This window comes from Quercus robur, chromosome 8 (assembly GCF_932294415.1).
Source record: "Quercus robur chromosome 8, dhQueRobu3.1, whole genome shotgun sequence".
In the NCBI taxonomy this organism is placed as follows: domain Eukaryota; kingdom Viridiplantae; phylum Streptophyta; class Magnoliopsida; order Fagales; family Fagaceae; genus Quercus; species Quercus robur.
The window spans coordinates 66,515,089-66,526,438 of NC_065541.1; the positions used below are offsets into that span (position 1 = coordinate 66,515,089).

The 11,350-nt window shown below is 33.4% G+C and overlaps 1 protein-coding gene across 1 annotated transcript; it reads right to left on the bottom strand.

Moving 5' to 3' along the window:
- Positions 1-7,030: 7,030 nt before the first annotated feature.
- LOC126696666 (senescence associated gene 20-like) lies at positions 7,031-10,529 on the bottom strand. Its single transcript, XM_050393352.1, has 2 exons — positions 10,518-10,529; positions 7,031-7,657 (listed from the first exon to the last, which is right to left on the bottom strand). Exons 1-2 carry the CDS (start codon positions 10,527-10,529, stop codon positions 7,031-7,033), a joined length of 639 nt encoding a protein of 212 aa, XP_050249309.1.
- Between the last annotated feature and the right edge of the window lie 821 nt (positions 10,530-11,350).

Consider the following 11,350-nt stretch of genomic DNA (forward strand, 5'->3'; position numbering starts at 1 on the left):
ATTCATTGAGCACTTATAGAGTCTAGACACAATGTATAGTCACTATTCAAGATCTTATGACAACATAGAATGTATACAAGTCAAAGAATAAATTCTAATCTCTCTCAAGTGCTGCTAACATATTACCTCAGCTTGTGCATCTAAGAGATTCCTATTAATCAATAAGCTTCCGGGAATCGAATTAACGTAAGCTTCTGAATCCAATACTAGAAGAAATTTAAAAAATAAAAAAGAAGAAGAAGAAGAAGAAGAAGAAGAAGAGGGTGGGGGAGTTTATTGCCAATTGTGATGAAAGTTAACGAAAACGAACGTGATTTTGTCCCCAAGAATAAAAAAGAAGAAGAAGTTATTCCTCCAAAAAGAAAGAAAAATTAAAAATTTAATATGATCTAGTTTCTCATCAATATTCCCTACATAAGTTTTAGTCTTCACACTTAAGGTTTCTTAGTACAGTAGAAAAAATTGCCATTTTAGAGTTAAATTAATTGAATGATCGTTTTTATTAAATATAACTCACTTAAGACAGTAAGAACATGATTTTAAAAATCACGCTGAACAAATTGGAAAATGAAGTGATTCTTGATTCTTTATTTCTTGAAATCTCTTTTTTGATTCAAAATCATGGTGTATCGTGTATTCATGTTAGTCTTGTTGCCACTGGTGCCATAAAGTACTATCTAAATTGATTCTTTTTTGACAATAAGCTCCAATTGCATAGTCTAATTGGGGTTCTGTTAACTACCATTTAATTTATAATTGTTTAATATTATAAATATATAATATAAAATTTTAAGGTTTGATATTTTATTTTGGGATTGTTGGGCCAAATAAATTTATTAGGTAGCATAGCACTGGTTTCTACTCAAGTAGGGATGCTCAAAAAATATTATTTTGAGATACTTCTTGATTTTGAACTGAGAATTTCTTGGTAATTATTATGTAAATTTTCAGAAAGAGACATATGCTTGTAAGTCCTAATTATAAGAATGAAAGAAAAATAGAAAAAAATTGACTCATTTGTGAGTAAAGAAATCCTTAAATATATTGTTATTATATTTTTTTCAATGTGAAACTCGTCTTGTGAAAAGGACTTTTTAAGTTTCAAATTCAAAAAATGAAAGAGAAAGCTATATTTCCCCTCTACAAATATCATTTTCCTTCAAGAATTTCAACCATAAATGTACGAATTTGCTAGCTTTTGTATGGGCCTAATATCTATTTGTTTAATGAATAGGCTAACTGGTCTTGAGGGTTTTTTAAAGACCGGGTCGATCTGGTCTATACTGAATAGGTCATGGTTGAACTGATCAAATCTATCGGTTTGACCCAACTTTTAAAACCAAGGTTAAGACCAATGACGTGGTGTTCGGGTCAAACTTCCTCACGGTTACCACTTTTCCCCGAAATTTGTATTTTGGTTGTTAAGCTACCTAACCTATATCATATTTGATAGCTTCTCTAATTTGGAAGCTTTTACGATAAGGACACCAATTTTTTTGCTGAATAAGGACACCAATTTCAAACATAAATATTAGCAGAAGTGCATAACAATGTATTAATGGACATGATATAAACGTAAGGATGTAAGTAAGTCGATTCAGATATGTACAAAGATGCGTATTAAACTACAACTTGTGTGTTGACCACTTCAAATTATACTCTCTTATTCTTCGTAATTGAAAAGATAGAGAAATGTAAAATGAAAGAAAATAAAATAGACAATGACGTGATGACAAGATTAGCATGAATTTGGATGGAAGACAGCACATTATCCTCAAATTTTTTGTTATAATTTGAAAGCTTTTCCCCAATTACAGTATTTTTTATCATAAATTTTGGGTTTGGTTTACGTCTAATACTCTAATGATCTGGATGTAATACAAACATAACACATTTCTAAAATTGACAACGTATTAATCTTGTATCATGTGCAATATTAGAGCATGAGATTTTGTATCGTTTCGGCGTAAAGCTTGGGTCTAGTGTTTCTAATATACTAGATTCATTAAAATGATGACATGTGACAAAAAGTGGACACATGACACCATTACAACAAATTCAGTGCATTGGATCATTGGACTAAGACCAATTAGATACATACTTAAACATGGTTGATTTAACAGCAATAAATGAATTATTGAAGTGGGTTTTCCTGAATAGGTGATTTTTGATTATCAACAACATGACCCTCCAAATACCAACTTTGGAAACAAAACTTGGTGGATTCCAGAATAAAAACAAGTGGCCCTCTGCCCATCTCAATTGACGTTTCAACACATGTTTATAGATAGGGCATGCATAACAGCATAAGCATAGCCTTTGTTCATTGTATTTCTACTGATCCTCAGCTCTTTTGCAATTAGGTCTTCTTATCATAAACGACAGATTTAAAGTAAATTGACAAGTCATATCATATTCGAGCTCACTAGTCAGGGAATTTTACTGAACTGTATGTGGTATATACAGTAGCCCATATGCTAAATTGTTCCCAGTCTCAATCTTTTTTTTTTTTTTTTTTTCTTGTCTCAGTTTTTTGTTTTGTTTTTTTTTTTTTTATGAAGAGTTTTTTGTTTTGTTTGATAAAAAACTTCAGTCTACGAGTCTTGTAGTTTAATTAATTGGTATCTTATGATGTTTTCAATTGAGATATTCATGTTTCAAATCCCGCAACAGTTACATCTATCAAATTATCAAATAATAATAATAATAAAAATAAAAAGCTTTAGATACTGTTCGAGGAATATTTAAAGAGGATGGAAGAGTATTTAGTTGAGGTCCTATTAAACGTAGGATGCCAAGTAATATTCTTGTGCAGGAACTAAGGGCAACATTCCTCTCTCTTAAGTCATAATCTTACTCAAGAATATTCCTCTAGCAGAGCATATTTTTATTCTTTCCGATCATAATCTCGCCATTGTTGGAAAACAACAACCAAAAACTGATAAAAGAGGGAAAAAGACACTCGAAACGTAAATAGGTCAGAAACTCAGAATTATAAAATAAATACATACTTTAATTCTTATCCCTTTTTTTACAAGTGCATTAATTAAAATTTAGGGTGACCTGACCTCTCTTTAGGGTAGAATTAAATAGCTAGTCATTAATAATTTTAATTGCCTTTTATGTGGTAGTAGATTACAGTGACTTCATCCCTTGGTAGGTCAAGTCACTAATCAAACTGATATAAAAAATAAAAATAAAATACTTACTCCGGAATTGGGATACTTCGTTATGAACATTTAAAAAAAAAAAAAACTATTAACATATCTACTATCTTTCTAAGAAGTGAGATCTATTATAAAAATGATTGATATTAAAAGCTAAAATGAAAAAGTGAAACAAAGACTCCAATTGACAACAAACAATAATGTATAGGTTTGTATTACATCAAGTAAACAAGTAATTTTTGAATATTTTTAAGAGTACATAACTAATATGGAACTTCATACTCACACCATTGAAAGCAAATTACGTAATAAAATAAGGGAAATGCTAACGAGTGTCCTTAGGACACTGGTTAAGAATCTAATTAAAAAAAGTTTTGACATCACTTTTATGAGAAATGAAAAAAGCTGTCAAAACATTAATTGCTTCTTTTTCTTTTCCTATAAAAACTTTCTTTAACTAGATTCTTAACCAGTACCCTAAGGGTACTCGTTAGCATGACCCATAAAATAATAATGATTTCAAAAAAAAAAAGAGAAAACCTTAATTTTTTTTTTTTTTTTTTTATTAAGGTTGCTTGCTTTTATTTGTGTAAACTACTAATTGTATTCCATCTTTATCTCTTCTCTTCTCTTCCTTCACGAGTTTTTGTTCCAGAAGTTGAAAATGGGTTATGACTTATGAGCCTAAGGCCTTCTCTTGTTACTTTTTAGTATATTCTTATTCATAAAAAAAAAAAAAAAAAAAAATAGTTGTATTCCAAAAATATTTAATAATATTTTAAACTGAACAGTGAAAACTAAATGTTTATACTCTGTACCAGAGTCATTAATTAATATAATAATTTTGAAACTCAAAGAGTTATGATTACAATGATTGATTGGTTTTTTTTTTTTTTTTTGTATATAGTTTCATTTATTTATTTATTAATGAGTTTTATTAATGTATGCTCTTAAAAAATTACATTAGCCATTCATTTTTTTTTAATAAAAAATTGAAAACTTATCCAAAAAGTTAGTCACTTTTTTTTAATAAAAAGTTTCTTAAAATAATTTATTGATTAAGTGCTCTCTAAGGCATAAGTTAGTAAAAACTCATTAAATAAATGAAAATTTAAAAAAAAATTAAAAAATTAATCAATCAGAGTGATTGTAGTCATCCTTCTCACCTATTATCAAATGTCATGCGCCTGTAATGAATTCTGTGACATGCGAGCACGACACAATCAGATTAAAAAGAAAAAAAAAAAAAAAAACAGATCTTCAATCTGACGGTCAATTGTTGAGTTTTGATTGTTGACCAATGAATCAGAATGCCCCCTGCCCCGCACGACACTATGGTCCCCACATTAAAAGCACACAATTATCACAACATATACGCCATACGTGCGACCTTTCTCTTCAAATGCCCCAATAAGTAGAAATTAGAAACTTATTGTGCTCAGCTCAGGTTGAGTAAAAAATAATTTTAACAGTGGATTCAAATTAAAAGACAGTAAGTCATAATAATTTGTTACTATTTAAGATTTGTTGTGAAAATATTATAAATATAACACTTTGATGATTAGTATTTTCGAATGGTAATATCCAATAATTAGAAATTAAAAACTCGCTGTGCTCAGGTCGGGTTGGACATCGGACGTTAGATTGAGTTCCCTCTTTATCAGTCCTTTTCCACCAAGAGGCTTTACTGCTTTATCAGTCTCTATAGTCCCAAAAATTAGCTATAATAAGTTCATATCCACCGTCCATGTGGCTTCGGTTTTCTGTTTCCAATTATTAGAAATCGACAAACTTTGGCCTTTATAAAAGGAAAGGATGTGATACCTATTACTACTAGGATTAAAGTTGATTAATTAGAATCATAAAAATAAATCTGGGATAGTTACAACCTGAGCATTAGAGTTGGAAATACCAAACACTTGGCGGATATTAGGGTGGTAAATAAAAGACAAAAGTGTTTGATGGTTTCCCTTTTGTTTGTTTTAAAGATGGTGTCCCTTTGCATACGTGCCTCTTGATTTTCTCACTTTACATTAGTGGACTCTATGTTAGCCTTTTTTTTAAGTAAAATTTAATACAATGACACTTGGATTCTGATTTATTCAGATAGATAAAATTCTATTTTAATCTAATTTAAATATATGTGTGTAAATTTCTTTCTTGCAAACTTGAATATCAATTTTTATCCTTTATAAGGCTACACTCCACAAATATAAATATTTGTGGAGTGATCATTACACTAAAAATACGCGATGGTATACTTGGACTCGATGTTGTTCCCTTTCTGCCTGGTCGGAGAGTTCAGAGTAGTCAAGTTTGTGTGTTAATTGTTTTACTTTTCGTCGTTCCTTATTTCTGATCCAAATTATGACTCATTTGTCACGAGTCTTTGCTTTGCAACTACCATCTTCTTTCTTTGTAATAAGACTTAATAAGATGACAATCAGTTCGTTTTAACCCAAATCTTACGTAAAGGCTTATTTTTATTAGCAAATTTCCTGTAACTTCGAAAATGTTAGATTAAGGTGGTCAAATGGTCACATCCCTCAGTATTGAATAAAATGGCTGCCATCGCTCCTTTTCAATATTTGGATGATTGTGCCACCCTCACTCATTTTAAATTCACTCTCTAATTTTTAATCTCCTAAGTCCTAACCAAAACTCTTGTTTTATTGTTCAAACTTCAAACTTCAAACAGCAATAATGAGCTATGTAATCAGGAAGTCTTGAAAAGCCATTATTTAGTGACTTCAAGTAGTAGGCCTAGGACCATGAGAAGGAAACTTTAATGGTGGTGGATCATTGGTGGGTAAACTAACACCGAAATGTTAACAATTGGTTGTGCGGTTAGTTGTGCCACAAAACCAGACTTTCTCATTTTAATATTTGAGTCTTTAGTCTCTTGACCCAAGTTTAGCTAGAAAACTGGAGTATATCCAAATTTTAACTTGGAAACTATATTGAAATTAGAATAATATTTTTATTTTTATTTTTATTTTTTTAGATAGATAAATAATAGAAGAAGGGAAATAAGGTATGATAATATAAAGAATTTCATAATTATTAGACTATCACTGGAACCCAAAATTAGAATAATGTTAAACACAATATTTTTGTTATTTCTTTTTTTGAGAAGGCAATATTTTTTATAATTGTTAAAATGTTCTATAACCATTATGAATGGTTTCTCAAAAAAAAAAAAAAAAAAAAAAAAAAAAACCATTATGAATGGAGTAAAATTATTATCATTACTTTTTGGATTCATCATTCAAACAATGATATATAAATATATCACAATAAAGTGATATAAAGTTATAAACCATAAAAACGTTTCAATAGCGTGGTATTGTCTTGTCACATTTAGGAGAGTAAAAGCTTGATATCGTAAAAGAACATAGAATAGGAGTGGAAATCTGTGTGTTGTTACCGTTGTGTCATCAATCACAATCCTGTTTGTTACCAAGCTTAGATCAGAAAGATACAAAGGAAATAATTCAAGCGTAAGAAAAATGATATGACAATCAAAAGCAAATATCTTTATTACGCAATCCAAACAACACGAGATTACAAATTCATCACTATACGACCGATCGGATTTCCCCATCACGGTTCAACCCAACCCTTTAACACTCACACAAAACACACACAGACAAAAACCACACGAAAATAAAACGAAAGCCAAACAAACAAATTAACAATAACACAAACAAATAGTATACACACGCCCTTGGAACCTTTAAAAGTTTACATCTCGACACGTCAGCTCAGCCCATAAATAAAGGAACCACCAATCAGGGGCAAACACCTGTGCACCCTTCTTTATTTAGTATGCTAACGGCCGCAGCTGATCAAGGAGATAGCAATTATATGGCGAGGACGAGTCCGGGCATGGACTTCCCGACCAAATCGGATACACTGCTCTCCCAGAGGTAAGGGCAATGAAGTGGCGTGATCTCAGCCGTTGATGATGACGACGCTGATGGCGGTGAAGCTGATTCGTAATCCGACGCGGACGGTGAGGATGGGTCTGAGTTTGTGACAGCGGCGGTGGAGTCACCGAAGCGCGTGACGGTGAGGGAAGTGTTGAAATACTCCCTGATTTGGGTGATTACCCCATTCGTGACGGTCCACGCGTGAACCCAAACAATGGAGCGCGCGTGGTCACAGCCCTCGGCGAGTACGGTGGGCCCAAATGAAACGATGGTCTGCGGAGCAAATCGGAAGCAGCTGTCTTGTCTTTTGTTTTTGAGGTTGTTTCGGCCTCCTGATGACGTGTCAGAAGAAGCACCAGTGAGCAGGCGCATCAAGTACTGGTGGGTCGGCGGACCATGGAACCACCACTCTAGGTCTGGAGCAACCAGTTTGTGAACCGTTGCCACGTCACGTGACCTTAAGGCCTCATATAGGGCTTGCACCACCCTTTGATTACTAGAATCACTTTCCTCCAGAATTTCCTGAGAGTTAGCCAGTTCGAGTCTAGGCTTATTAGCCTGAGCTTTACAAATCAAGAAACGAATGTTAGCTTTTGCTTTTTGCTTAGAAAGATAGAAAAAAAAAAAGACGAAGCAAAGAAAGCTGGTGAGAGAGAACAATGGGGATTTTATCCCTTATATAGGGAAATGACGTATGATGTGGGTGTGAAATCAGAAATCCACTACAGCCGTTTTTATTTTAGACAACGATGATGATTCGCGTTATTGTGATTAGTGATCCCTCACTTTTTATTAGTATATGTTATTCTTCACTCATACTCGCACATGTTAAGGGTGTAAAAATGGTGTGAATTGTGTGATTGACTTTTGGGTTGGAGGGATAGTTTGGTAAAAATGAGAAGGGAAGGTGGGGGCTATTTGATGACGTGGAGGAATTTGATTGGTGTGGTGGATGGGAAACAGATTTTGTGTGCATTGTGAAATTGGGGAGTTATGGCTTTGCGTGTGGCGAGGAGGAGTAGTGGTCTTTGATTTTTCATGAATTAGTCAAGCCAGCTCATTTTGACCCGAATAAGTGGTAATTACGTTATTGTGTTAAAGACTCACGCTATAAGGTTAAAAATGAATGTGTACCGAAAACTTCGAAAAGTTACGCTATCCACTTTGGGTTAATGAGATCGGAATTTAGGGGATTAAATTAATGAGATCAGGAATTTAAGGTAATCATTATCCTTTTATCTCACATTTAGTACTTATCAAAAAAAAAAAAATCTTACATTTAGTAAATGAGCTATCAAAGATTACGGAATAAATATGCTATCAAAGATTACGGAATAACAGACGGACACGTGAAACTTATATATTTTTTTGAATTACTTTTTTTAGTAGTATTAGATAAGGATGAGTTTTGGTATGGTATGTCGGGCAAAATTGGTTAATGCCCTTTTCATCCAAATTATATAGTCTTATGTCTCATTTCCAAATTAATTAAGGAAATGTTCATTTTTTAAAACTCGATTAACTCAAAATCGAGTTAAACCCTATAGTGGCGTTTTTAAAGAGCCTATTGTAACGTTTTAAGGACTTATAGTGTTGTTTTGGAACTCAATTTCATGGAGGTTCTTAAAATGTCACTATAGACTCTTTAAAACGCCACTATAGGATTCTAGAATTTTTTTTTTTTTTTTTTTTAACTTGATTTTGAGAAAATCGAGTTGCAAAAGAGGGATATTTCCCTAATTAGTTTGGGAATGGGGCATAAGGCTATATAATTTGGGCGAAAAGGACATTGGCCAATTTTGTCCATGGTATGTCAACTTTACAAGAGCATACAGTGGCAAGCCAGTTGATTGTCTAGTTGGTATGGTTTATTTCAGTTTTATTATCTAAGTTTTGTAAAAATATATTTTTGTTGCAGTTTCAACTTCTAAACCACTCATTCTAAATCACGCAATGAGGTAGATTGTTTCTTGTTGATTTAATTAGGAAGCAAGGATTCATTCCACATTCCTTAAAACTTAAATAGGTAATGCCACAATGGCCCACCAAATTACCAACGAAGGGGTAGGGTATAGATTCTTAACTTATATTTCATATATATGAGGCTACAAGTTTAAGAAACACAATAACACTTTCGTTTTCTATTGACAAAAAAGAATATGCTTGCGAATGCCTCCTTTTTATTTTTTATTTTTTTAAATAAATAATTACAACATGTCGCTAACCCCGCAATTCGAACTCTTTCTCCTTTAGACCCCCAAACACTTTGTGCATGGGGAGGTGCCAATTCAGTTACAAGGCCTTTGACATTTTTTTTCTATAAAAGAAGATTCATTTACAAGTTTATAATGTTTTCATTGTGGTTGAATAGGAGAGGAGCCGAGTTAATTGGAGCCTAAATTAGTTTTCCTTTATAAATACATTGTATTATTATTGTTAGTTTTCCAAGGAGTAATGCTACATACATAAACTATTTTACAATATTTTTACAAATTACTGATGTGGCTTTAGTAATTTTCAAATAATCATTAATAAACATAAATGTGATATTAGTGGTGGACCCATATTAGAACTAATAAAAATTTACGACCACCACTGGTTTTTCTGTGTTGGCTGTGCCACTCCTATCACCAAACAAAGAGGACTATTTTGTTTGTTTGTCTGCCATGACACCCTTACCTGCTACGGTGTGGGTGCTCTCTCTCTCTATCCCTCATGACATGCACCTAGTGGTTCCCACTTACCCTTACTTCTTTTGGGCAATATGTCATCCCAGCAGGACATTTCCCCCAAAAGAGTTTGAGAATGAACCTTAGAATAGGTTTTTCTCCTCTCCCCACCGCCAGACCATACCCTCTTACCTCTAACCTATGACTTCACCACGTCCTATATTGGCTGGGTACAGGCTGGTGATGCCTGGCTCTTGCGCGTGCTTTACTTTTATGTTCGTTCAAAAATTTCTTGCTACTCATGTGCTTGCCGTGATCTGGAGACTTGTCTGCACATTCTGCTGGTCATTCTTGGCTTCTTATGGCGTGGGCTGTTTGCTAATCTCATATTTTCTGTGCCCTTGCTCCCTTTGGGGTTGGGCTTTGCCAGATTGTGGGCTTCCTTTTCTCTAGCCCATCCTTTTACTCTTTTCGTAGCCTTACTATTGTTTCCGGCCATATCACTCTGCTATTCCTGCTGTGATGTTATTTGGTCCAAGCCTGCTGGGCCTCTTTGGGCTTGTTACTTATGACTCAGTATAGTCATTTGGGCCTTTTCGATTGTATTGCTTGTGGGCTCCTGCGTCCCATTTGTTTTCTCTTGGCATCCTTGACCCATTTGCTTTCCTTGGACTTCCTTGACCCTTTTCCTAACTCTGCATTCTCATGGGCTTTTTACTAACTTCTTTGGGCTTCCCCGGCCTAATTACCTTATCTTTCATCCTTGGAGCTCATGGGCCTGCCATCAACCCTTTACTTTCTTTGCTTGCATTACTTTGGGTTTGCTGTGGCCCATTCTCACTTTTCCATATCATATATTGCCCATGGGTTTGCTATTCCTCTCTTTTCGGGCTTCTTTAAGCCCGTTTGCTTCCTCAAGGCCCATTTGTTTATTTCATGGACCTATGATCCATTATTCCTACCGCTTGGGCTTAATGGTTTGTTCTATCCGTTTACCAATTCTTTTCTGCCCGTATTGTTGGGCTTCTTTCTATTTGGCTTCCCCAAAACGACTGTCAACACCCTTATCCAAGGAGTAATGCTACATACAAAAACTATTTTACAACATTTTTACAAACTGTTGATGTGGCTTTAGTAATTTTCAAATAATCATTAATAAATATAAATGTGATGTTAGTGGTGGACCCATATTAGAACTAATAAGAATATGCTACATTAGCAATTTGTAAAAATATTATAAAATAGTTTGTGTCCGTAGCATTACCCTTATCCAAAGAATAATGCAACATACACAAACTATTTTACAACATTTTTACAAACTGCTGATGTGACTTTAATAATTTTCAAATAATCATTAATGAACATAAATGTGATGTTAGTGGTGGACTTATATTAGAACTAATAAGAATTTGTCACATCAGCAATTTATAAAAATATTGTAAAATAATTTGTGTCCATAGCATTACCCTTATCCAAGGAGTAATGTTACATACACAAACTATTTTACAACATTTTTACAAACTGCTGACGTGACTTTAATAATTTTTAAATAATCATTAATAAACATAAATGTGATGTTAGT